This window comes from Malus sylvestris, chromosome 10 (assembly GCF_916048215.2).
Source record: "Malus sylvestris chromosome 10, drMalSylv7.2, whole genome shotgun sequence".
In the NCBI taxonomy this organism is placed as follows: domain Eukaryota; kingdom Viridiplantae; phylum Streptophyta; class Magnoliopsida; order Rosales; family Rosaceae; genus Malus; species Malus sylvestris.
Genome location: NC_062269.1, coordinates 27,676,107 through 27,703,494, shown reverse-complemented (window position 1 = coordinate 27,703,494; position 27,388 = coordinate 27,676,107). Strand labels below are relative to the sequence as shown.

The 27,388-nt window shown below is 39.5% G+C and overlaps 3 protein-coding genes and 1 pseudogene across 4 annotated transcripts; 2 read left to right on the top strand and 2 right to left on the bottom strand.

Moving 5' to 3' along the window:
- Positions 1–1,680: 1,680 nt before the first annotated feature.
- Positions 1,681–16,719, bottom strand: LOC126587601 (purple acid phosphatase 15-like; annotated as a pseudogene).
- Positions 16,720–18,019: 1,300 nt separating this feature from the next.
- Positions 18,020–20,122, top strand: LOC126587590 (putative F-box protein At3g17480). Its single transcript, XM_050252674.1, has 2 exons — positions 18,020–18,249; positions 18,534–20,122. Exon 2 carries the CDS (start codon positions 18,568–18,570, stop codon positions 20,065–20,067), a length of 1,500 nt encoding a protein of 499 aa, XP_050108631.1. The 5' UTR covers positions 18,020–18,249; positions 18,534–18,567; the 3' UTR covers positions 20,068–20,122.
- A 1,518-nt stretch (positions 20,123–21,640) lies between these two features.
- LOC126587604 (ribonuclease MC-like) lies at positions 21,641–23,060 on the top strand. 2 transcript variants are annotated; one of them, XR_007611129.1, is made up of 2 exons: positions 21,641–22,382; positions 22,474–23,060. XR_007611129.1 is itself a non-coding variant. In XM_050252688.1 (2 exons), exons 1-2 carry the CDS (start codon positions 22,159–22,161, stop codon positions 22,891–22,893), a joined length of 594 nt encoding a protein of 197 aa, XP_050108645.1. In that variant the 5' UTR covers positions 21,641–22,158; the 3' UTR covers positions 22,894–23,060. The 2 variants fall into 2 exon arrangements, 1 of the variants encoding a protein (XP_050108645.1); XM_050252688.1 differs by having other exon boundaries at positions 22,524–23,060.
- Positions 23,061–23,354: 294 nt separating this feature from the next.
- Positions 23,355–27,143, bottom strand: LOC126587586 (purple acid phosphatase 15-like). The gene is made up of 7 exons (XM_050252670.1): positions 26,699–27,143; positions 26,110–26,301; positions 25,613–25,946; positions 25,292–25,509; positions 24,975–25,165; positions 24,232–24,522; positions 23,355–23,834 (listed from the first exon to the last, which is right to left on the bottom strand). Exons 1-7 carry the CDS (start codon positions 26,982–26,984, stop codon positions 23,691–23,693), a joined length of 1,656 nt encoding a protein of 551 aa, XP_050108627.1. The 5' UTR covers positions 26,985–27,143; the 3' UTR covers positions 23,355–23,690.
- Between the last annotated feature and the right edge of the window lie 245 nt (positions 27,144–27,388).

Genomic DNA, 27,388 nt, shown 5'->3' with positions numbered 1-27,388 from the left:
ATAGATTTCCACCTTGTGACCTCCAAACACCAAATAATAACCGTGCTCCATCATTTGACCCACACTGAGCAAATTTTCTTTCAGTCCAGGCACAAGCATAACCTCCTTTATATATCTCTTGCCTAGTTTAGTTTCAACTACAAGACTCCCTTTACCAGTTACATCAACAAGCTGTCCAGTACCCATTTCAACTTTTGCAGTTACATTCTTATCAATATCCACAAGTAAATCCTCCCTTCCAGTCATATGATTGCTACACCCACTATCTACATACCATACATCATCACAGTCCTTTACACTAGTATTAATTTGATTACTAGCATAAAACATGGTGGGTGTAGATTCTACCTTATTTGCATAATTGAGCTGTTGCACTGGTTTCTTGCTATTACAATCCCTTGCAAGATGACCAAACTTATCACAGTTATAACACTTTGGTTTACCCTTGAATCGGCACTCACCAAAATGTAGCTTATCACAATGTTTACAAGGATTTCTAGCACCATCAGTGGGTTTGTTATCCCACCTCTTCCCTTTTTCTTTCCAATTCTTATGGTACCTTGCACTTTGATTTCCAGTGAATTTAGCTGGTTTGGGATTCACATTGAGACTAGCAAATGCTTTCTCAGTTTTGTGCTCAGAATGTCTATCTAGACGTAGCTCAAAACTCTTCAAGGAAGCCACTACTTCTTGTACCTCAATCACATCCAAATCCTTCGAATGTTCAATAACAGAGCATATAGAATCATAAGCTGATGGCAAACTAATCAATAACTTTTGAACAATCCTCTCTCGAGATAACTCCTCTCCATAACTCCGCATTTGATTTATCAGATCAAATAACTTTGTAAGATAAACAGAAAGTGATTCATCATCTCGCATTCTTGTATATTCAAATTCCCTACGAAGACCTTGCAATTTAACATTTCTAACCTGTTTATCACCATGGTACTCTTATTGCAGAGTATCCCATGCGCCTTTTGAGGTTTCTTCATAAGAGATTCTGGGAAATATTTCATCTGAAACAGCTCCTTGAATCAGACCCATAGCTTTAGCATCTTTCATCAGTCTCTCAGCTAGAGATAGCTTCTCAATACTGCTCGACTCCTCATTTTCTTTCTTCTTTCCATCAGATTCACCATCATCCTTCGAATCTGAACTCTCGAAACCTTTCTCAACCAGATCCCACAGTCCGTGAGATTTGAAAATCGTTTTCATCTTAATACTCCAGAACTCATAATTATCACCTTTGAAAATCGGTGTTCTCACCTCACTACTACCCGATCCTGCCATGTTAGACTCAGATCACAATCGACTCGATTTCTGGGTAACACTCTTCACAGATCTAAACGCCCAGTATCAATTGATCAAACCTGGCTCTGAGGCCATGTTAGCATACAGACTATAATCTTGTATATAAGTTTCAATCAATCTATGAGTACTGAAGAAGAGGAAGATGAGAGTTTTAGAGAAAGAGAGAGTTAAGCTTGAAGAAGAAGAAAAGACTCTGCACTCTATTTGATTCATACGCACACACTAAGCACATGTAGCAAGAGCAAATATTACTTAATCTAAGATTACATCTTAGCTGCACACTTGGACTATGATCCAAGGGCTGATATTTAAAGCTGACTTCTTATTATATTTCAGCATATACACTTATAAACTAACAGATAAGAATGGTCAATTGATTTGGGATCTTAATAATAAATTTTTCCCAGCAAGCAGCAGTGAGAATTAGAGGTCAGCAAGCCAACTTTCGAACAAATGGTGGATGCAGCATTTATCAGGCTGCCTCACTATATAAATTTGATCTCCAATTTTATTGTCGGAGTCCTGGTTCTGGTACCATGTCCACAAAGCCCAAGTCTCATTCTTCACCTGCAAGTTATGCACATCAAAATGCACGCTTAGTGTATAATCCAGGTAGCCTACTAGCCTACATCTATATGTTTGCTACTCAATAACCGATCAAGGGTATTCAAGTCAGTCACAGGATTTTCGCACTCCGTATAAACAGATATTGGTGCTAAGTGATTTTCTCTTGACACTGCAGTGGAATGGTAAAAATGATTTAAACTGGTTCTATAACATTTACCCATGTGTGGTCTTTCTATACACATTGACAGTCAAGCACATGCTCATCTTTCCATCAATCATTTTCAAGTTGTATCATATGTAGTGTAGGGTCATACAAATTAAAGTATAACGTTTATAGACAATTGAATGCATTGTCAGACTGGATATTTGCCAAACAGAAACATAGAAAAAGGAGTACCTCAAGGATCCCATGGCCAAAGCTGCTTTCTCTGAAAGCACTGTAATCCGGTTGCCGATCCTAACAAAATTTACCTGCTGCTGGGCCGGAGGTAAAGTTCTCTGCACAAAAGGCACCATCACCTAGGTGTTGATCAGAAGTAATTGATGGCTCTGGGCAATGACCAGGTTCGTCAGCATCTTGAACTGCCATCTTTTCCCGATTACCCTCGTCTCCAACGGTGAGATATACAGGACCACAGTGATCTAAGTTGTAATCATAAACTTGATTCGATCGCTCGTAGGCATGAACCTATTGTTTTATTCAAGAAAACAGAAGAACATTCAGTGCACTTTAAAGCGAGAAGATATTTAGTTACAATGAGGAAAATTGTCATCATTCATAGACACTAAGGACAACTTAATAAAATCATGCTTGGGATCGGAACCAAATGGTAGTGCTGTGATAAGAGTTTCAAGATAAGGTCATTGTTTCTGATAGCGTTTCAAATAAGTTTGTGTTATGTGTTTTAGCAATAAGGGAACCAAGTACCAATTAATTTCATATTAAATTTGTTTTCTCAAAAGTTTAAAGCATAAACTGCAGTTCCTTCTAGCTTTTTATCACTATCTGGTTACTGGTATGAAAGAAAGCCTCAGTCGAATGACCCTTATACCACTTCTTCCACATAGTTTCTGGCTATAAGAAAGAAACCTGTTACCTATCAAAGATTGTGACAATCATTGGTGGTTATCGTTACTTACATGTCCATTGAACACTATATCAACGCCATAAGAGTACAGTAGCTCTTCCATTTCCAACCTCATACATTCTGCCTCTCTGTAATGGACCTCATAGGTACTATACCAGGGATGATGCCAAGTATCTAGCAACCAGGGAGTTGTGGATCTTGTTGGTATTTAGACAATCTTTCATCATTAATAAAACTTGAATAAAATGATAAAGATTGAAAATCAAAGAAACAGAGTGCAAAGAGTTTTTTGGAAACAGATGGCTGATGCTTTTTACTTAAAATAGAGATCTGATATTTTCATTCAGATATTTCTGATATATATGGCTCAATACATAAGCCGACTGAAGTAATTGGGTCGACTGATAAAGAGAATGGGTCGACTGATAAAGGCAACAGTCAGCCTTTTTACACAGAATCAGTTTCAGTAAAGCAGAATCAGTTTAAGTAAAGCATTAACTTTTAACACTCCCTCTTAATGCTTTGCTGCTTCACTCCCAAAAGTTCTCTTAGGTAGATGAATCTGTCCTTTGGTAATGCCTTGGTGAAGATATCAGCAACTTGATCTTCTGTCTTGCAGTAGACCACATCCACTTCCTTGTCTTCCACAGCACCTCTGATGTAGTGATGCTTCAGAGCAATATGCTTTGATTTACCATGACAGACAGGATTCTTGCTCATGGCAATAGCTGACTTATTGTCACAAAGGATATGAGTTGCTGATTCTTGTTTCTCACCAAAATCTTGCATAATTCTTCTCAGCCACACTACTTGAGAAGTTGCAATTGAAGCCGACACATACTCAGCCTCTGCCGTTGATAGTGCAACTGATTTCTGTTTCTTAGATGCCCAAGAGAATACACCAGTCCCTAATGTAAAAGTATAGCCAGATGTGCTCTTCAAGTCATCCACACTACCTCCCCAGTCACTATCACAGAACCCATACAATTTGGGCTTAACATTCCTTTCATACATAATACCAAAGTCAAGTGTACCTTGTATGTATCTTAGGATCCTCTTTGCAGCTCCATAGTGAATGCAAGTAGGCTTGTGCATAAATCTGGACAACAAGCTTGCAGCATACATAATATCGGGTCTAGTCGTTGTCAAATACAACAAACTCCCAACCAGGCTTCTATACACAGATTCATCAGCATCACCACTACCATCTTCTCTTTGAAACTTTTCATTCACAACTAGAGGTGTTGCAACAGGCTTGCAACCAACCATTTTGAACTTTTCTAGAAGTGTTTTTGCATATTTCTTTTGAGTAATAAAGATACCATCATTTGATTGAATGATACTAATTCCCAAAAAATAATGCAACATGCCTAGATTACTCATCTCATATTTCCTCATCATGTCATTCTTGAAATTCAAGATCATATTACGACTACTTCCAGTATAAACCAAATCATCAACATATAAGGAAACAATAAGGATATCTGAAATACCTTCTGTTTTGACATAGAGGGCAGGTTCATTCTCACTTCTTTGAAAACCTCTTTCATTGAAATATGAGTCGATCTCTCCATACCATGCTCTTGGAGCTTGTTTCAGGCCATAAAGTGCCTTCTTAAGCTTATACACCTTGTGCTCTTGTCCTTTAAGAACAAATCCTTGAGGTTGGTCAACGAACACCTCTTCTTTTAGGACTCCATTTAGGAAAGCCGACTTGACATCAAGTTGGTGTAGAAACCACCCCTTCTGAGCAGCTACGGAAATAAGGCCTCTGATTGTTTCATGCCTAGCTACCGGTGCAAATGTTTCTTGGAAATCAATCCCGGGTTTCTGAGAATAACCCTTTGCTACCATTCTAGCTTTGTTCCTTTGAACGGAACCATCTTGATTGAGCTTAGTCTTATAAATCCACTTCACTCCAATGACGGAGTTGCCACAAGGTCTGTCCACTAGTTCCCATGTCTTGTTTTTCACAATGACATTGATCTCCTCTTGCATTACAGCCTTCCAAGTCTCTTCTTTCACTGCATCATCAATGTTTTCTGGTTCTTCAACACAAAAATTGCAGCTTTCAAAGACTTCATTTAAGCTCCTTAACCGAACCGGCGTTGAACTTGGACTTGAAAGTGTAGGAGAGTGAGCTTGAGGACTGTTTTCAGGTGATAATTGTGGAATTTCTGGCTCAATTTCCTCTTCATTTGGTTGATTTTCTTCTTCAATTCTGATTTGTGCAGATTCCTCTCGGATGGTTGCTTGATTCCAATCCCACGAAGATTTCTCACTAAAAATAACATCTCTACAAACCACAACTTTCTTCCTTTTTAAATTGTAGAGTCTGTACCCTTTTGTGTATGAAGCATAGCCTATGAAAATGCATCTTTCACTTGACTCATCAAGTTTTTGTCTTAGTTCTTTCGGAACATAAGCAAAGCAGATTGACCCAAACACTCTCAAATGATTCACGGAAGGCTTTCTTCCACTCCATGCCTCAAATGGTGTCTTATCTTCAACTGCCACTGTTGGATACCTATTCATCAAGTAGACCGCTGTATTAACTGCCTCACCCCACAAATATTGAGGTATTCCCTTGTCATGTAACATTGCCTTAGCCATTTCGACTATGGTTCTGTTTTTTTCTCTCAGCTACTCCATTTTGTTGTGGAGTGTAGCTGACAGTAAGTTGTCTTTCCAAGCCAATATCTTGACAAAACTTATCAAATTCTATGGATGTATACTCTCCTCCTCTGTCACTTCTAAGAACTTTGATTAGATACCCAGATTGTCGCTCAACCATAGCTTGAAACTTCTTGAAGATTGAGAACACTTCTTATTTCTGTCTTAGAAAGTATACCCAAGTCATTCTGGAATAATCATCCACGAAGATTAGGAAATACTTGTTTCCCACTTGAGTAGAGGTCTTCATGGGTCCACAAACATCTGTATGAATCAATTCCAATGGAACTTTTGCTCTCCAAGCTTTACCATGTGGAAATGAATCTCTATGATGCTTCCTAAGTGCACACCCACCCTTCACAGATTTCTTCATTTTCTTGGATACTCGGCAACCCATGCACCATTTCTTTTTCTTGTAGCTTCTTGAGACTTTGAAAATTCAAGTGGCCAAGCCTTTTATGCCATAGCTTTGAATCTTCTTGCACTTCCATCTTGAATGCAGATTGAGTTGCATACTCAATTGTGAGAGGAAAACTTCTACTCTTCCTCATCTCAATCTTAGCCACGAGTTGTTGACGATTCCTCCTATCATATATCTTGCAAGTATTGTCTCCAAAATATAAGTAGTAGCCATGCTCAATGAGTTGTCCAAGACTTAGCAAATTTTGCTTCAAATCAGGAACTAACATGACATCCTTGATGAACATCTTTCCATTCTTCGTATGCACGGCAATAGTACCTCTTCCCAATGTATCGACTAGCTGCCCATTTCCCATCTTCACTCGGGTTAGGTTTGTAGTGTCAACATTATGGAGAATGTTCTTATTCGCCGTCATATGATTGCTACAGCCGCTGTCCACAAACCAAACTTTAGCTTCTTCTTGGACGGTTGTATCATGACCAACATAAAACATATTGGTCTCTTCATCTTCTGCTTTGGTGTAGTGAGCTAGCTGATTATCTTTGTAGGTACAATCCTTTTGCATATGCCCGAATTTGCTACACTTGTGGCATTTCACTTTTCCTTTGAACCAACATTCACCGGAATGAGCTTTGTCACAAATTTTGCACTTCGAAACATACAAACTCTTCTCAACCTTTTTCTTGTCTTCAAAATTACCCTTTCCTTCCCACGCTTTGTTTTTGCCTTTCCAATTCTTGTTGGAGTTGGCTTTGCTTTGACTTGAACTAGCTTGAGTTTTTGGATTCACTGTAAGTGTTTGGAAAGCATTTTCTACATCATTGTTGTCATGCCTAGATAATCTTTGAGCAAAACCTTTGAGAGAACCAATCAATTCTTCAACACTCAAAGTTGACAAATCCTTAGTCTCCTCTATGATTGAAACTATGTTGTCATACTTTCTTGGCAAGCTAATTAGATACTTCTGAACTATTCTCTCATCAGACAAGATTTCACCATAGCTTTTCATTTGATTAATAATCTCAGACAATCTACTCAGGTAATCATCTAGCAATTCATCATCTTTCATTCTTATATACTCAAAATCTCTTCTCAAAGATTGAAGTTTGACAGCCCTTACCTTAGTAGAACCTCTGTAGACTTTCTCCAGCACATCCCAAGCTGATTTGGCACTTGTCTCATTTGAGATTCTCGGAAAAATTTCATCTGAGATAGCATTTTGGATGACCCCAAAAGCTTTTGCATCTCTCTTGATGTTTACCTTCAACTCCCTTGTTTGAGTCTCTGTCAAAACCACATTGCTTGGAGGTACAACATAGCCATCTTCAATCAAGCTCCACAAATCATGAGATACAAAAATTGTTCTCAACTTTGTCCTCCAGAAATCGTAGTTTACTCCACTGAAGATAGGAGTTCGAATCTCACCACTGCTGCTTGAACCAGCCATGAATTTGAAAAATTTTGATTCTAGGGTTTCACTTGGAATTTTCCCCTTTTATGAGAATAAAAAAAAATGCCCCACTCTTTGATCAGATTGGCTCTGATACCATGTTGGTATTTAGACAATCTTTCATCATTAATAAAACTTGAATAAAATGATAAAGATTGAAAATCAAAGAAACAGAGTGCACAGAGCTTTTTTGGAAACAGAGGGCTGATGCTTTTTACTTAAAACTGAGATCTGATATTTTCATTCAGATATTTCTGATATATATGGCTCAATACATAAGCCGACTGAAGTAATTGGGTCGACTGATAAAGAGAATGGGTCGACTGATAAAGGCAACAGTCAGCCCTTTTACACAGAATCAGTTTCAGTAAAGCATTAACTTTTAACAGATATGTCCACATTAGCCAAATCTTGCTCCAGCCACTTGTATTGTTTCCCTGTAGGCAAAGAAATCACTGATTAATGGGGATAGAAACAATAACGAAACCATTTGTAAAGAAAAAGAAATGCAAAAATACGAATATTTAGGCAAGGAATGAGCTCAAAAATTAGGCAAACTTTAATTACCTGATTTGCTAAAGTCGGTGTAGGCTCCAAGCATGATAAAATGAATCCCCCCTGCATTAAATGAGTAGTAGAATGTGGACGAAGATCCGCTTTCTTCATATTGGAATGCAAACCGAGAACTATAAGCCTCAAAAGTCTTATTTTCAGTCTGTTCTTCTATTTCATGGTTCCCTTCAACAACCATTATTGGAACTTTGGACACTAAACTCTGCATATACCTACACAAATTACCCAGCAATGACAACATAAGAAAATAAGTTCTATGCCATAATTTACAACAGCCATTGCCTGCGATAGAAATAAAGCAATTTATATTTTAACTTTCCCCAGTAATCCCATCGAGGCTGATAGGTCTCATGTATCGGAGAGTTTGGAAATTGGCAACACAAATTCATCGTAATCCTTTTTCAAATTCGAGTTATACTCTTTCCACACCTTCAATCACGATCCAGAATATCGGATCCATGGTGCCGATCAAGCTGACTCCGACCAATTATCTCACCTTGAGTGCATTGTTTGCTCCGATCTTCCTTCACTATAATCTCACTAGAATTCTTGATGGATCGATGCCTCCTCCATCTTAATTCATCCCTGATGCTGTTGGAAATCAAATTCTGAATCCGGCATATGTTTATTGGTTCGAGAACGATAAGAACATCCTCATTTGGATCAATTCCACATTCTCTAAATCGATCATCCTTACACTGTTAGAGTTACTACATCCAGAGAGCTTTAGGCAAGATTGGAGTCACGCCTTGCGACGACGTCTCAATTGTACATCCACGAGCTCTGATCATGTCTGCACAGCATTTCGAATGGTGATTCCACAGCTGCCCAATATCTTCAACAAATTGAAGAGATCACTGATGCTTTTGCTAGTGTCGGTGCTCCAGTTGAGGATTCTGAATTAACCTCTGTCACACATCATGAGTTACCACCAGAGTACGAATCTTTTGTTGATGCGATACAATTCTGACTTGGTTCCACCACACTTGATGCTGCATGGTCTCCTTCTCAATAAAGAGATTCAGCTAACAAATCGGAAGAAAACTACTTCGACAATGTCAATTCAGGCATACAACTCCACCGCCGGCATTTTTCCTACTTCGCCTTCTCAGGCTTTTGTTGCTTAACATAATCCTCCAGGTCGTGGTGGTGATCATAATTTCTCTCAAGGTCGTGGTGGCGATCGTGGTTTCTCCAACCCTAGAAACTTTCAGGGACGAAGCAACTTCCGTTCTAACAACAATTGTCCAAATTCTTATCGCAACAATTCTCAGCACTACAACCGTGGTGGTTGATCATCCTTCAATTTCTCAGGAATGAGGATTCCATGCCAAATTTGTCGCTAGTTTGAACATGATGCAATCGAGTGTCCCCAGCGCATGAATCCACATTATTCCAGCAATGTTTCTCATTCTGCTATGGCTGCAAGCACACATTCTCCTCAACCTACTTGGATTGTTGACTCCGGTGCTAGTATTCACATGACCAATTCTTACAACACTCTTTAAAGGTTTGCCTATTCTCCACTCTAGTTTTTCTACATTAAATACTCCTCATCATAATTTTCAACTTCTAAATATGTTACATGTTCCTGATTTGAAACAAAATTTGCTTTCTGCAAATCCGTTTCTTGTTGACAATTGGTGTTCTATGCATCTTTATCATTTTCATTTCACTGTGAAGGATATTTCTTCGGGGAAGATGCTCTTTAAAGGTCCTGTGAGAGATGGCTTCTATCCATTTCAACCACAGCCTTCCAGTTTTGTGATCCATAATCACAATGTGTTTGCTGCTTCTGTTAACATATCCAAAAATATTTGGCACCAAAGACTTGGCCATCATTTGGTGAAGATTCTCAATAAGTTGGTTACTAAGTCTTTTATTTCTTTTTCTAGTGGTTCCAATAAGTCTTTCTGTAATGGTTGTGCCTTAAGCAAAAGTTCTAGATTGCCATTTGCTTATGTAACTTGTCATACCAGTAAGCCTTTGAAGCTACTTCACACAAATGTTTGGGGGCCAACATCTGTCACTTCTGTGAACAATTTCAGATACTTTTCATACCAGTAAACCTATGGAGCTACTTCACACAGATGTTTGGGGGCAAACATCTATCATTTCTGCGAACAATTTCAGATACTATGTCATATTTGTAGATGATTTTACAAAATATTGTTGGCTTTGTCTTTGCAATATAAATCTGATGTGTTTCCTACTTTTGTTAAGTTCAAAAGTCTTGTTGAGAACTTGCTGCATACTAAAATTGTTGCTCTTAGATCATATTATGGTGGGGAATATCTTAGCACTCAATGCTCTAATTTCTTTATTGAGAATGGTATCAATCATTGACTAAGTTATCTATACACCCCTCAACAGAATAGTTGTGCTGAACCTAAGCACATATACATAGTTGAGACTGCCAGAACACTTTTAACAGTTTCTAAGGTCCCTCACACCTATTGGGATCATGTTTTTTCCACTGCTGTGTTTCTCATAAACAAATTACCTACTGTATCCAGATTGTCTCCATAGGAACGTCTCTTCCACATATCACCTAACTATGCCACCTTGAAGGTTTTTGGGGGTAGTTGTTTTCCATGGTTGCAACCTTACTATGAGTCTAAATTGGATCCCAAAAGCAAGCTCTGTGTATTCCTTGGTTACAGCCTCAACCACAAAGGTTACAAATGTTTGGATCTCACTACCAACAAGTTATACATCTCACGAAATGTGATCTTTGATAAAGGCAATTTTCCCTTTCACACTATTGCAGCTTCACAGTGCTCTCTTTCCTCAGTAGCAGCTTCATCTCTCAATACCATTCCCATGCACCTCACATTCACTTAACCACAGATCTATTCCCCTATACCATCATCTTCATCTCCTATATTCTCCAACAACCTTTATACCTATATCTCTTATACCTACATCTCACTCGGTTCATACTAATACTCACCTTATGCAAACCAGGTCCAAATCTGGTATTTACAAACCAAAAGCCTTTTCTGCAACCAAACATCCTCTCCTTTCTTATCTTTCCAATGAATTTGTTCCCACTACATATCTCCAAGCTTCCAAATATCCACATTGGGTTAAGGCAATGCAGGAGGAGTTTCTTGCCTTACAACAAAATGGTACTTGGTCCTTAGTACCCAAAACTGCTCATCAAAACATTGTAGGATGTAAGTGGGTTTTCAGGATTAAAAGAAAACCTGATGGTACCATAGATAGGTATAAAGCTTGCTTAGTTGCCAAAGGTTTTCATCAGCAAGAATGACTTGATTATACTGAGACTTTTAGTCCAGTAGCCCAGCCTGTGACAATTCGACTCCTACTCACTCTTGCTGCCCAATTTGATTGGAGTCTCAATTAACTAGATGAAAGCAATGCTTTTCTGCGTAAGACATTGTCTGAATCTGTTTATATGCAACAGCCGCCTGGTTTTGAAGATGTTATTCATCCTACTCATGTTTGTCAATTGCATAAATCCCTATATGGTCTTAAACAGGCTCCCCGAGCCTTGTATGAAAAACTCCATGGAGCATTACACACTTTTGGCTTCACTGGTTCCAAATTAGATCATTCATTGTTTGTCAAAAGGGATCTTATGGTCTTTGTTCTGATATATGTTGATGACATTACTGTCACAGGGCCATCTGCAGCAGCTTGCAAGCATGTTATTTCTCAACTTAGCTATCTCTTTCTTATTAAAGACCTTGGTGCACTTCATTATTTTCTGGGAATTGAAGTCAAGCGATCCTCCAAAGGCATCTTCATTTCACAAACAAAGTATATCTTGGATCTATTAAAGAAGGCTAACATGGCTGGAGCAAAACCATGTGCTACCCCACTCAGTACATCCAAGATGGATCTTTCTTCTCCATTGCTTGATAATCCTGCAGATATCGACCTTTGGTTGGTTCATTACAATATCTTACTTGGACTCGGCCAAATTTATCATTTACAGTCAATTCATGGATAGTCTAAGGCAGTCTCATTTTCAAGCTATCAAAAGGATCATTCGATATCTTAAGGGTTCCATTGACATTGGTCTTTGGTTTACAAAATCTGTCTCTATTCCATCTCTCAAAGCCTTATCAGATGCTGACTGGGCAGGTTGCACACTTCATCGAAGATCAACTAGCGCTTATTGTATTTTTCTGGGTTCATCTATCATCAGTTGGAATGCTAAGAAGCAATCACCAGTGGTTCGTTCTTCAACAGAGGCAGAGTATCGATCTTTAGCTAATACTATAGACGAAATTACATGGATATGTCAGTTACTTGTTGATATTGGTTTCCATCTTCCATGTTGACATGCCCGACCTTGATATTCCCCAAACATCAGGGTAGGAACGTGTTGGCCGATACCTGAAGGTGACAAAGCCATATTAGAATGCATGAGAACCCGAAATATATAAGACTTATAAATTTAATTATATTTAATATGCAAATGATGAACGTGTTCGGAGCATACAACTAATCTAAAACACTAAAAAGAAAATAATATAACATTGAAGGAGCAAAGGAATGGGTTCTACACTAAGAGGACTCGAAGCTGCCGAAGCGGAAATGCCTTGACGTCGAGATTGTACGCCGCGATTCTAAGTCCTGATGGGGCACAAAACAAACATGGGTGGACCAAGTTGATATATATATATACACACACACTTACTAAAACTTTTATCAACATACTAACCACCAAAGTTTTATGGAAATTCAATAGTATAATATGTAATAGGTTTTCCGAAAACCGTAGCATGTCATAAAACCTTCATAAAACATATCTCATATATAGTGTGATACATAGTGGTATCCAATAATAATATCTCCTGACCCAATGCCTGCTTTTATGTCTCTGCACTGGTAGCCAGAGATTATTTCTCTTAGCCAGCAGCCAACAGCTATAATCCTCACCCGTGGCGGTATAGTGACCACTAGATAAGCACACAACCATTGAACATAGTCCTCCGAGGTGTTTCTTCGTATTTTGATGTCCAAAACATAACAACGTGGTTAGAAAAGAACTATAGGGACGAAAAGATAAGCATTTGGAGTGTTTTGAGGCTTACCCAAACCAAAAAAGTTACAAAATCATTCAAAGTCGCGTCGGGGAACTTTGTTCTCGTCGAAGCTTGGAGTTAGAGTCTCACGGCTCGGTTTTTCCTACGTAACAGGGCTCGAGTTCGAGCTCATAAGGTCTATAGGGTGAAATGGGTGGTTTCTCTGGTGGTGCTTTCCCCCATGGCACCCTTCGATACTTGCTGAGAGAGAAGGGAGAGAAGTAAGAGTGATAGAGATAAAGTGAAAAAGATAGTGAGACTCATAGGAGGGAAGAAAAAGAGAGAGAGAGAGAGAGACAAGGGAGAGGGTCGCGAACAAACTCCATAGGTGGGCCCCTTGGGCACACCTATTAAGGCCCTCAAAAATAATATTTTAAACCAATATCCCAACCCAAAATGAAATTACAACATTACCCTTTCGTTCCGTAAAAATTTAGGACGGGTTGTTACACATGTACTCCTCAACTCTAGTGTGATAATCAATCAACTATCTCTCTTGCCAAAAATCCTTTGTTTCATGCTAGAACAAAGCATGTAGAGATCAACTACCACAACATTCAAGAAAAGTTGTTATCGAAGGCCATCTCAGTCCATTTTATCTGCACTCAAAATCAAATTTCATATATATGCACAAAATCTCTTTCCAAAGACCGGTTTCAGCTCTTAAGATCCAAACTGTCCCTTTGAACTCCTCAGTTTAGTTTGAAGGGGGATGTTTTGGATAGTATTGTTAAAGATTCAATTGGTGATAAAACTTAGAGCTAGTTTGTTTGTTTTGGTTGTTGTATTAGATTAGTAATTAGTTGAGATTGTTGTATAGGTCGCAAGGTGTTTAGAAGGTTAAAGTTATGTGAGAGTGTGTGTGTATATATATATACACATACCACAACATTGTAATTTTATTCTCTTAATCAATGAAATTCATTTTCTCAAACAAAATGCAGCCTCATCGACGAAAGGTTAAGGTGCTCGTCAAGGTAAACGGCGCGGACGTTGCGGAATTAGTAGTGAAGAGGCCGACGACGAGGTCTGAGCTGCCGGTGGCGCCAATGCAGAGGGCGGTGCTGCTGAGGCGCTTGAGGGCGAGCTAGCGCTTGCAGACGAGGGAGCATGCATCACAGCTGGGCTTGGAGTCGAGCCGCCGGAAGACCTCAACGATCTACATAAACTATCCTCCGAATACTCTATCACCACGGAGACTATTAATCTGATTTACAAATTGAGGGCCAGGAGTCTGATGTCCATAAACTAGTGTCTTCGCCATGTCTTCTTTCTAACTTAGTGACACATGCTTCAACACCGTTAAATTAAACAGTGATAACACCAATTAAATAGTGTAATTGGGTAGTTGGAGAGTTAGGCACCTTTTGTTTTTCTTTTATTTCTTTTTATTTGTTATATTAGTCTTTTGAAAAGATAGCACTGTTAAATTAAAAGTTAAGTTTATAGACCGCTGTTAAAAAGTTAGAGAGCAAACACAAATGAGACACTGAATTGGCGACAGCAAACTACAGCCGAATTTGACACGCCCCGACCCTGATATTCCCCGAATACCAGGATAGACACGTGATGGCCGACACCCGAGGGTGACGAAAGCCATTAATTGATACAAAAGCTAAGAATAAGAAATAAATACGGGTTAGAAATTTAAAATACTAAGAGTTAAAAGGTTTAGGAACATGCTCAGAGCATACAACTAAACCTAATCACTAAGAAGAATTAAGATAAAATTTAATGAATAAAGGAGTGAGTCCTACATTCGAGAGGATCCGAAGATGCTGCTGGGGAAGTGCCTTCACGTCGGGATTAGGTACCTTGATCCTAAGTCCTGAATGGGGGCGCAAAACAAAGGTGAGTGGACCAAGTTTATATATACAATAATAATAAAATAGTTATAAACATACTAACCCCCAAAGTTTATATAAATGAAAACTACTAGCATAATAAGTGATGAATTTAATAAAAATCCTAGCATGCCAAATATCTCAAAAATCACATCGCGGAATATCATCGCAGAAATCAAAACAGTAAACGCATCATAAATCATCTCGTAAACGCGGTGTGCTGCTAGAAAGATCACTAAATAAATATAACTCCCGACCCAATACCTGTTCTGTGGTCTCTGCGCCCGTAGCCAGAGATTACCAACTCCCGGCCCAATGCTTGCTCCATGTCCCTCAGCCGGTAGCTAGGGATTATTTCTCCTGGCCTAAATGCCAACACCAGTTCCTCGCCCCAGACGGCATAGTGTCTACTAGGTACGCACAAATAGTTACGCCTCTCATAAATAACCACTTCATAGTATAAAGTCATCCATTGTCTATACTATAAAGAGGGGTTTCTAAAACATGTTCTAGCATCCTATCGTCATCCATCGAATAGTCTACCAGTTCATGGTTTTTATAGAAAATACGATATATTAAAATATAGCTCAAACTAGGCTAGCAATTTATTTCCTCACCAAAACACGAGACGAAATCAATAAATTCCAAAAACAGGCTTAACATAAATCAGTTCGTAAATCCGTAGGCATGCTAATCATTTATGCAATTAAATTATAAAATCATGTAATTTTAGAAAGGGTCCACTCACAAATATTCTTTAGCAGAAGAATCGCACGAATAAGGATATAGAATTTCTCCACTAGCAACTTTACCTAAGCACAAAAATGTAATAGATAAATAAAAGGATTTTCTAAAAGATTGGGTTTGAATTAAATAAAATAGGGGATTTGGGATTGGATGAGTTTAGGGTTTTAAACGGGTTTTAGAAACCTAGGGTTTTTGGGTTAAAAGGGTATTAAGGTGAGAATTGGGGTTTGGGCTTAAGCCCAAACATATACACTCCACAAACACACACACACCACCAAAACACAAAGGCCTTAAGGCCTTATTAAAAAGGACAGGGCTTTAAGCCCTTTAATATATAACCTGCCCAAGGCCAAATTATATAAGGCCCGAGCCATTTTTGGGTTTTAAAAACCAATTAACAAAGCTTAAAAAAAACTAAAGGGGGCTAGGGTTTTGGGCTTAAGACAACACGGGCCTAAGGCCCGAGGGGAGGAAATGGGAAAGGCCGGATGGCCTGGTTTGCCGAGAAAGAAGGCCGGAGCTGCTACAGCTCCGGTCACTTCAAAACGAAAGCTTCGAGCTCCGATCTAGGTACAAACATGAAGAACCAAGAGATAGAGAGAGATTTCTACCTTCCAAACACCGTAACTCGGTCGGAGGTGACCGGAAAAGCCTCCAAAGTCCATGGGTTCGCCGGAAAATGGGTGTGCTCACCCACAATGATTTCCGAAGCAAAATCTACGTAAAAATAGAAGGTTCAAGCTTCTAAATCATAACCAAACATTAAGCTAGGTACGAGAATGAGGGATTCGAGACTTACCCCCACTTAAAAAGGAAGAAAGCTCATCGGAGCTTTGCTCCGTGTCTTCGATCTCGCGGGCAGAGGGATCCTGGGCTTGCTACAAGCCTCTCCTGAAGGTGCTAAGGTTCTAGTAAGTCCAGGGAGAGAAAGAGATGCGAGAGGTTGAGAGAGAGAGCTACAGGGAGAGTTGAGAGAGCTTCGGGAGAGAGAGACGAAGAAGAAGAAGGTCACGAGGGTGAGGGGACATAGAGAGGGAAACGAGGGGAGGTTTAATGATTGACACGTGGCAGCTGGGGGTGGAAATAACAAATGGTGTAATTATTTGGGGGTGGTTGTAACAATCTACCCCCCTTAAAATAATTTCGTCCTCGAAATTTAAAATCACTTACTAGACTGAAAATATTCGAAAATAGGAAGAAGAATAATATACATATATGTAACGAAGATATTAGGTAAGAGCGGTTACACAAAAGGGAAAATGCCACGCCGTCGCAATCAGCTGCAATGATTCCATCTTTCGTGCCCCCAGGCTCATACTTTCTTTCCCCATCAGTGTAAAAGTAGAAAACATACTTTAATAAAATATAAAGTCGAAAACACAAAATAATTTAAGGTCAGATAACGTCAAAATAGATATGTACTAACATATAGATCAAAAGCTCGAATCAACTTAAAAATGAAAACAGAAATACTTTTCCAAAAACATTTATAACGACAAAAACAAATAACTAGAGGAAATGAAGTTAAAATACTTATACTGAAAACCAAAGCTGAAAAATAAGAGTGGGTCTCGTCCAAGCACACAAAACGTCACGCACTTCGAGAACAGATGTGTCTTTGGGTCGAGTCCCAAGAATAACAATTCTGAATCTGCATCAGCTACTGTAGGCGAATCTTCTTGCCCACTTGCCTAACGAACCCAGCAAATAAGCTATCGATATACCGGTCGGCCGCCAATGCAAAGGGCGGTGCTGCTGAGGCGCTCGAGGGCGAGCTAGCGCTTGCAAACGAGGGAGTAGGCGTCACGGCTGGGCTTGGAGTAGAGCCGCTGGAAGAGCTCGGCAATCTTTTTACTACATAGACTTTCCTCCGAATACTCTATCACCACGGAGACTATTAATCTGATTTACAAATTAAGGCCCAGGAGTCTAATGTCCATAAACTAGTGTTTTCGTCATGTCTTCTTTCTAACTTAGTGACACATGCTTCAACTTAATACCAATTCAACAGTGTTAACATTTAAAAAAAATTAAAAATTAAAGAAAAACAACAGCATCCCCTTAAAAGATAACATCGTTAAATTAAACAGTGATAACACCAATTAAATAGCATAATTGGGTAGGTGGAGAGTTAGGCACCTTTTGTTTTTCTTTTATTTCTTTTTATTTGTTATATTAGTCTTTTGAAAAGATAGCACCGTTAAATTAAAAGTTAAGTTTATAGACATCTGTTAAAAAGTTAAGAGAACATACACAATTAAGACACGGAATTGAAGACTGCAAACCGCGGCCGAATTTGGGAGCGTAAGTTCGTAAATTTGGGAGGGTGTGGAAATCGGTCGCACAAGAATCAAAATAAAAACCCCTCTCTGCCATCGCATTATCGCACGCAGCTGCACGAACAAAACGCAGAAAATACATTTTCTGCGCCGAGTCTGCCCCTTTCCCTCTCACTCACAGCGCTGCTTCTGCTTCGGTCTCTTCCTCTTCCTACTGCCTAGTCTACAACAAGGTAACCTCATTTCTAACTTTTTATTATTCAATTTCAGTTTTTATATATTTTTTTAAATGAAAGAAGGATACTTTTTTTGCTTCAATTCTTATTTCGCTTTTGAATTTCAATTGGCATTTTCAGTAGGGCTAAATTTTTGAATGTATCCATGAGTTTTTTTTTTTTTTAAACAAGAAATAGCAATGCCAGATGATGATGAGCTTTTGAGAATATGCTTAATTAGAGAGAATGTGTAATTGTGGAATCTTCTGATCTTGTTGTGTTGGTCTTTGTGTGTATCGTAGAACAAGGGTGAGGTCCATAATTGACATTGCACAAATGACGAACAAAACATCCAAAATCGGACAAGATTTGTTGGTGAATATTCTGTCAACTCTGCCTCCGAAATCTCTGATGCGATTCAAGTGCGTCGCTAAATGGTGGCATGCTCTCATCAACGACCCCAGGTTCGTCGACAAGCACCTCTCCCATTCCTTGCTGGACGATCAGTCCACTCGTGTCCTTCTGAAGCGAATGTTAGTCCCTTCTACGGAGGACCCAAATGGGGACAAATTTCAATCCGTATTCTCAGTACTTACTTTTGACAATGTCATTGTTGATGATGACGATGATGGTGTGCACAAGTGTAGCACTCTTTCTGGGATCGAGGACGTCAATATTCCTCTTTCTATGAGTCTGGAGATTGGAGATGATCAATCATTTCATGTTATAGGTCATTGTGATGGGATCATTTGTCTAGCTCGTCCTAATTCTACTAAGGTGCTTTTGTGGAATCCGGCAATTCAGGAATTCAGGGTCCTTCCTTCGGAGACATACAGTCCAGATTGGTTCGACGAAGCATCCTTTAGGGATCCTCATCCTTGGTGGTTGGATATGCCTTACATGCCACTAACAAATCGGTTCAACGATGTTTTGGGATTAGGCTATGATCCTAAATCTAAAGATTACAAAGTTGTCAAAATTGGATTTTCTGGTTCAGAATTGCATGGCGGCACAGAACATTTGATTATTCATCCTCCCAAGGTAGTAGTGTATACCCTAGGAACTAATTCTTGGAGGGAGATCGAGCCTTATTCTTTAGAAACGGAAACTACTTTCCTTTGGCCTGAAACTTTTCAGGTGTACTTCAAGGGGATGTGTTATTGGATAGGAAGTGAGCAACAAAAGGAATTTGCCGATAGCTATGATGTCACCTATCCCGAGCAAGAAAAAATTAGGCGAGTGATCGTTTGGTTTGACATGAGTCGTGAGGTGTTTCATGACATACTGTTACCACATGAGATGGTAGAGTTCAACAATTTCGAAGGATTTGGTATTGAAATGCGTCTTAAGGTGTGGAATGAATCCATCGCTCTCTTTCGCTTGAATTGTAATACCTTTGAAGATGGTGATACACCACCCTTTGAAATGTGGCTAATGGATGATGATTCTGGTGGTGGTCCGAAAAATGCGGGTGGTGTTTGGACAAAACACTTTGCTGCCAAGATCCCATCATTCTCAAGGTCCCTCTTGCCCCTGTACTCCACATTGGCAATGTGGAAAAGCGACGAGGTTCTTACAGTAGAGGGAAATGGAGGCTTGCCAATGTGGAAAAGCGAAGAGGTTCTTACAGTAGAGGAAAATGGAGGCATAGTCTGCTATAACTTCCGTACTAAGAAGCTTAAAAATCTTCCCATTCAAAGTGCTGTAAGGATCAATCCCATTTTTCCTCCGCAACCGTATTATTTGCCACTGTGCAAAGCAAATCATTCGCCCGTTGTATATGTGAAGAGTATGGTTTCGGTCACGGAAGGCAACAACAAGTACATGTGTACGTAGATATCGAAAGTAATGAAATCCTTTTGTTGTTCAAATTATGGATGTCTTTAAGAAACTTGGAGTCGATAAAAATTTACGAGTATATGAAGCAATACAACCAAGAAACGAAATGATGGCTACCCGCAGATATCCACCCTGCGGTGTTGCCTTTCAACGAAGAAGATGAGATACTCAAACAATGTTCGAAATTAAGTGTATTGTAAGTTGTACGTTTTTACAAGATGAGATACGCAAGCAATGCCTAAATCGTTTCTGTATTTTTTCGTTCGGAACCATGTTTAGCTAGCGTTGTCCTGAATGGATTTTTGAAACAGAATTATAATCTAAAATTTGGACTACTAGCTAGCTTAGGGTTTGAATCTGATATATGATGAACCACTTTATATAATTGGGTTGATGATGAATCGTCCACTACACAGTTACTACCCTTTATAGCATGAGAACGCATTGCCGTGGGCAACAAGAAAGATGCATTCCCTAATTCCGAATGTGTTCACACTCACTTGACCTTAATTATTATCACCTTTGCTAGCTAGCTTCAACTTAATCTTTCTCTACACTCTACACTTGACCTCAATTCTAACAATTTGTATGTTGTATATTTGATCATGTTTGATTAATGAATTAACTAAACAGAAGGCATGTTGTGTTAACAATCTGCAAATGTGAAGCAATACAACCATGAAATGAAATGATGAGTACCCGCAGATATCCACCCTGCGGTGTCGCCTTGCAGCGACGAAGCGGGTGTCTATAGGACAATATGATTTCCCCGGTCCGAAGGCTAGCTCCAGGGTGAGTAGCAGCAAATTGAAATAGCTATTTACTTAATCCACAAGTTAATTAATTATCTGCAACCGGGATAAGTAAGTTGAATAGAAACCATGAAGAGGAGAGGAGAGCTCCAAAATTTCAAAGATAAGAATTACCACTGCTAGAAGGTAGTGGTTGAAACTTCAATTTACAAGATAAGATACATAAACAATGTCCAAATCGTTTCTGTTTATATTCGATTGGAACCATATTTAGCTAGCGTGGTCCTGAATGGCTTTCTGAAATAGAATTATAATCTAAAAATTGAGACTATTAGCTTGCTTGGGGTCTGAATCTGATATATGAGGAACCGCTATAATTGGGTTGATTGGGTTGTTGATGAATCAACCACTACACGGTTACCACCCTTTATAGCATGCATATGAGAATGCAAAGCCTTGCATAACAAGAAAGAGGCATTCCCTAGTTCAGGATCTGTTCACACTTACTTGACCTTAATTATTATCATCTTTGCTAGTTAGCTTCACCTTAATTAATTTCTCCAAACCCTACCCTTAACCTCAACTCTAACTATTTAAACACCTCTTCATTTCTTTGAAAATTCACACTTCATTCACTCTTTAGCTTTCCTTGTTATTTCTCTTCCCATCCTCCCTCCCTCCCTTTGTTCTTTTGATAATTGCTTGACAACCATGCACTTCTTCAAGATTGTTCTGTTGGATTTTGTGGCTCAATACTTCTTGGGCCTTTAGTTTTTTGTCTCAAACCCAAATAGGTTTGGCCTTTTGTTACCCATTTGAAAGCCACATGGCAGCTAGGGTTTAATTAAAAGGCACCAGCCTTATATAAGGCAATTCATGCCTTTTGGTCAGTAAAGAGAGCAGAAACTCAGCGGCAGCAGATAGCAGAAAAAAGAGAGCAGAAACTCAGCGGCAGCATATAGCAGAAAACAGAGAGCAGCCGATAGAGAAGAAAATTGAGTGCTGCTGTTTTACTGTTCTCCATTTGTGCAATCATTCATTCAAAGATATATTGCTACATTTTGTGGCTTTTGGGAGAGAAGGATTTGGTATGTGTTTCTTCTTCTCCATTTGTTCTTTGTATGAGTGAAAGCTATTGGGTGTATGTCGGATTTGGGTTTGAGTGTTGAACTCTATTTGTAATCTCCTTTTATATTAGTGGAATTTCCTCGCCGTCTCGAAACTGGACGTAGGATTACGCCGAACCAGTATAAATCCTTGTGTCATTTGGATTATTTGTCTTATCATATTTTGCCGTTGTAGTTTATTGGTTTCATATTTGACGCTTCCGCACAACATGTTCTCGTTGTCATCGCTCTTTGCTTCGTCACTTATGTCGGAAAGAGCAATGCTGCCACACCATATGATATCTTCCAATACGTCTTCTGCCTTGGGAATGGAATTTGTGGAAACCAACCAGTTCTGCGGCATACCTTTACGACACACGGCCTCTGGCCGAGCAACTTTACCGATCCATCTGCACCTATACTCTGCGCTTGGACCCTATTCGACAGAAGTCAGGTACACATTGAATATATATACTCATTTCAGTTTGTTTTTTTTCTCCTGCAGCTCTCTGAAATGCTTGTAACTTCTCGTCTTTGTGCTTCAGATGATTGCTGATCATAATCTGCAATTACTTTTGTCCAATTCCTGGCCCAGCTTCAACATTAGACGGACAAATATGGATTTCTGGGCGCATGAGTACAACAAGCACGGCAGGTGCTCGGACAATAAATTTTCCCAGACACAATACTTCCACGAAGCTCATAGATTATGGTTGACCTACAATGCACAATATCTATTTTCTCAAACAACTGGGATTGTACCAGGATATCAATATCATTACATCGACCTTGAATCGGCCATTCGACAGACTATAGGAGGGAAAACACCTCTTCTTATGTGCAAGTATGACGGGCGGATCGCGTATCTGCTGGACGTCGTCATCTGTTTTGACTACAACGCAGCGAATCCGGTCGATTGTGTCAGGACAACAAATTGTGGGGCATTGGTATCGTATTCACTCTAATAGGTATATATAGTGGCTACATATATCTATATTAATGTAATAAGAACAACAATATAATGATGATTTCGAATTTATCGATCTCACCATTTCATATCCTAAGTAAATGTTATGTAGTACGTACATGACCTGATGAATTCTGATTATGGTAATTTGCAGTGCAATTTGTTTGGGGTAGTAAATTCGAAAGTTTGATTCTAATTTGTTTTAAAAGCCTTTCAAAATCCGTCAAAATTAACTAGACCATGAAATTCCGAAGTTAAAACATGATCAAATATGCGGCAGACAAAGTTTTACTGACACCAAATTGCTATGCATCCTGCAAATATATAATATAATTGGCACAATATTACAAATGTTTTGGTAAGAAATTTACATTATTCACAGAAACAACAGGTGATGATAATCTCTATGAGATGGAGGTGGAACCCCTGCAAATATATAATAGAATTCGATATCCGAAATTGCTCCAGGAACCAATCTTACACGTTTGTTGTTGTATAAATTGGTTGAGAGAGTATATATTCAAGTTACAAAGGAGACGTATAAATGAGATTTTATCATTTACATACAACAACAGCGGAGTTGCTCTTCTTCTGCTCTCTCTCTCTCTCCCCGCCCCCTCCCCCACCCCCCACCCCCCCAACCCCCCTCCTCTTATATATATAGTGTGTATACATAGGTGAAACCCCATCTTCCTACTCTTTCTGCAACCTTCCATCCTATTCCTATCTAGATAAGAATGGTCAATTGATTTGGGATCTTAATAATAAATTTTTCCCAGCAAGCAGCAGTGAGAATTAGAGGTCAGCAAGCCAACTTTCGAACACATGGCGGATGCGGCATTTATCAGGCTGCCTCACTATATAAATTTGATCTCCAATTTTATTGTCGGAGTCCTGGTTCCGGTACCATGTCCACAAAGCCCAAGTCTCATTCTTCACCTGCAAGTTATGCACATCAAAATGCACGCTTAGTGTATAATCCAGGTAGCCTACTAGCCTACATCTATATGTTTGCTACTCAATAACCGATCAAGGGTATTCAAGTCAGTCACAGGATTTTCGCACTCCGTATAAACAGATATTGGTGCTAAGTGATTTTCTCTTGACATTGCAGTGGAATGGTAAAAATGATTTAAACTGGTTCCATAACATTTACCCATGTGTGGTCTTTCTATGCACATTGACAGTCAAGCACATGCTCATCTTTCCATCAATCATTTTCAAGTTGTATCATATGTAGTGTAGGGTCATACAAATTAAAGTATAACGTTTATAGACAATTGAATGCATTGTCAGACTGGATATTTGCCAAACAGAAACACAGAAAAAGGAGTACCTCAAGGATCCCATGGCCAAAGCTGCTTTCTCTGAAAGCACTGTAATCCGGTTGCCGATCCCAACAAAATTTACCTGCTGCTGGGCCGGAGGTAAAGTTCTCTGCACAAAAGGCACCATCACCTAGGTGTTGATCAGGAGTAGTTGATGGCTCTGGGCAACGACCAGGTTCGTCAGCATGTTGAACTGCCATCTTCTCCCGATTACCCCCGTCACCAACGGTGAGATATACAGGACCACAGGGATCTAAGTTGTAATCATAAACTCGATTCGATCGCTCGTAGGCATGAACCTATTGTTTTATTCAAGAAAACAGAAGAACATTCAGTGCACTTTAAAGCGAAAAGATATTTAGTTACAATGAGGAAAATTGTCATCATTCATAGACACTAAGGACAACTTAATAAAATCATGCTTGGGATCGGAACCAAATGGTACTGCTGTGATACGAGTTTCAAGATAAGGTCATTGTTTCTGATAGCGTTTCAAATAAGTTTGTGTTATGTGTTTTAGCAATAAGGGAACCAAGTACCAATTAATTTCATGTTAAATTTGTTTTCTCAAAAGTTTAAAGCATAAACTGCAGTTCCTTCTAGCTTTCTACCACTATCTGGTTACTGGTATGAAAGAAAGCCTCAGTCGAAGGACCCTTATACCACTTCTTCCACATAGTTTCTGGCTATAAGAAAGAAACCTGTTACCTATCAAAGATTGTGACAATCATTGGTGGTTATCGTTACTTACATGTCCATTGAACACTATATCAACGCCATAAGAGTACAGTAGCTCTTCCATTTCCAACCTCATACATTCTGCCTCTCTGTAATGGGCCTCGTAGGTACTATACCAGGGAGGATGCCAAGTAGCTGCCAACCAGGGAGTTGTGGATCTGTCCACATTAGCCAAATCTTGCTCCAGCCACTTGTATTGTTTCCCTGTAGGCAAAGAAATCACTGATTAATGGGGATAGAAACAATAACGAAATCATTTGTAAAGAAAAAGAAATGCAAAAATACGAATATTTAGGCAAGGAATGAGCTAATTAGGCAAACTTTAATTACCTGATTTGCTAAAGTCAGTGTAGGCTCCAAGCATGATAAAATGAATCCCCCCTGCATTAAATGAGTAGTAGAATGTGGACGAAGATCCGCTTTCTTCAGATGGGAATGCAAACCGAGAACTATAAGCCTCAAAAGTCTTATTTTCAGCCTGTTCTTCTATTTCATGGTTCCCTTCAACAACCATTATTGGAACCTTGGACACTAAACTCTGCATATACCTACACAAATTACCCAGCAATGACAACATAAGAAAACAAGTTCTATGCCATAATTTACAGCAGCCATTGCATGCGATAGAAATAAAGCAATTTATGTTTTAACCTTCCCCAGTAATCCCATCGAGGCTGATAGGTCTCATGTATCGGAGAGTTTGGAAATGAGCAAGAATAGCAGTCAGAGCCAGTTCCATTTGTGAGGTAGAGGTTTGCATAAGTAACATCACCAATCAATAGAACAAGATCAGGATTGTTACTTGTCAAGTGACTTATTGTGGTAGTTGTGTTGTAAGTAAGGCCAAGGTCTCCCACAACTGCTATTCTCTCCGGGTAGCTCCGAGGACCAGAAACTGGCATGGTCCTGTAATGGTGGATTTTGCTCATTGCAGGTATAGAAGGATCCCCACATCGATAAAAGTACAGTGTATTCGGTTTCAACCCTACATCAAAACAACAACTAGATCACCAACTTAACAGAAGAACCACATCTCCATCACAACTTATGTTTGGGGCATTTAAACGTTCAGTCATTTCAGCCAAACCCAACTTTGTAATTCTCCATAAAAAACTTTGAAGCAAAATAAGAAGCGAACGAAATCAAACCTGTGAGACGAACATGGTGGATAATTCCGGAAGTGTAATTTTGGAGGCCTTCAAAAGGGTAGAGCTGATTGTAAACCAGAGAATACCCTGTGGCTTCATGCGTTGGTGGATATCTCAGCTTCCCATAACGAACAACGCTTGCCACACTTTTCGGGTCCAATGGCTTTATCTTGTCTCCAATCTGATACTCCCCTGCAACAACAATCCATGAAAAATCAAACTCAATTGGCCAAACCCAAAAATACTAAAATCCCATTCTCAAATGCCATAAAAGCTTTTACTAACAAACCCGGGCCCTGTATGCGAGTGCTTCTATAGGAAGTACTTCTGCTCATAAGTGCTTTTATTAAAAACACAACAACCCAGAAAAGCGATTCTATCATCCAAAAAGAATTCAAGTTTTTATGTCAAAGGTTATCGGAAGCACTTTTAATTGCCAGAAAGTGCTTTCTACCAGAAGCAGTTTCAAACAGCCCCAATTAACCAAACCCAAAAAATGAAAAATCCCAATTCTCAAATCCTGAAATTGCATTTCCAGAAAAAGCATACCGCTTTAAACACCAGCACCCAAAAAAAAATATATCAAAACCTGTAATCCAGGAGATCCAAACGGAGTCGTAATCAGCGGATAGCGAGACGGAAATCTGCTCGGGCTCAAACCCTTTAACCCGGCGACGGACCCGCTGATCATCATCCGGCAAATCGACGGCGTTGCCGCGCAGACTGGGATCAAAGGGGACGGTGAGGGGCTCGAACGGGCCGTCCAAGGTGGTGGGAATTCGGGCCTCAACGGGCGAATAACAACCCACGACAACCGCAATCAAACACGTTATCGCAGCAACTGCAGGAACGGAGGAGCACGAAGAAAATGCCATTTCTATTGGGGAAGAAAACGCATTGCTTTAGTTCTCGTCCGCCATTGGAGCACGAAGATATACAGGGGAAGATATGAAGATATGGAATAAACGAATATTTCTGGATTCTGATGGTGACGTGGTATGGAGGTTTATGTGTTTTTGGAGGCAAAAGTTGCCGCTTTTTATCCTGTCCCGTAACTTCTGTCCCGCGCAATCCCATATGTCCTGGTTCGGACAAAATTGGGCGGCGGTTTTTAACTGGGACCCGCCAATGAAAGCACGCCTTCGGCCATGTTAAGTTTTGATAGGACATATTGAGATGGGTCCAAGTTGAGAAGGAAATTTCGGTATTTGAGCTGTTTTCATGTTGAATTGATTCGAACGATCGGAAATTTTTCATTTTACATATTTCTTAAGAATGT

What these genes read in the sequence shown, in the direction of transcription:
- LOC126587590 (XM_050252674.1), top strand. Translation starts at nt 18,568, where the DNA reads ATGACGAACAAAACATCCAAAATCGGACAAGATTTGTTGGTGAATATT.
- LOC126587604 (XM_050252688.1), top strand. Translation starts at nt 22,159, where the DNA reads ATGTTCTCGTTGTCATCGCTCTTTGCTTCGTCACTTATGTCGGAAAGA. An exon ending in CCCTATTCGACAGAAGTCAG is followed by an intron (nt 22,383 to 22,523) that starts GTACACATTGAA and finishes TTCCTGGCCCAG; the next exon opens with CTTCAACATTAGACGGACAA.
- LOC126587586 (XM_050252670.1), bottom strand. Translation starts at nt 26,984, where the DNA reads ATGGCATTTTCTTCGTGCTCCTCCGTTCCTGCAGTTGCTGCGATAACG. An exon ending in CACTGACTTTAGCAAATCAG is followed by an intron (nt 25,166 to 25,291) that starts GTAATTAAAGTT and finishes CTTTGCCTACAG; the next exon opens with GGAAACAATACAAGTGGCTG. An exon ending in ATATAGTGTTCAATGGACAT is followed by an intron (nt 24,523 to 24,974) that starts GTAAGTAACGAT and finishes ATAAAACAATAG; the next exon opens with GTTCATGCCTACGAGCGATC.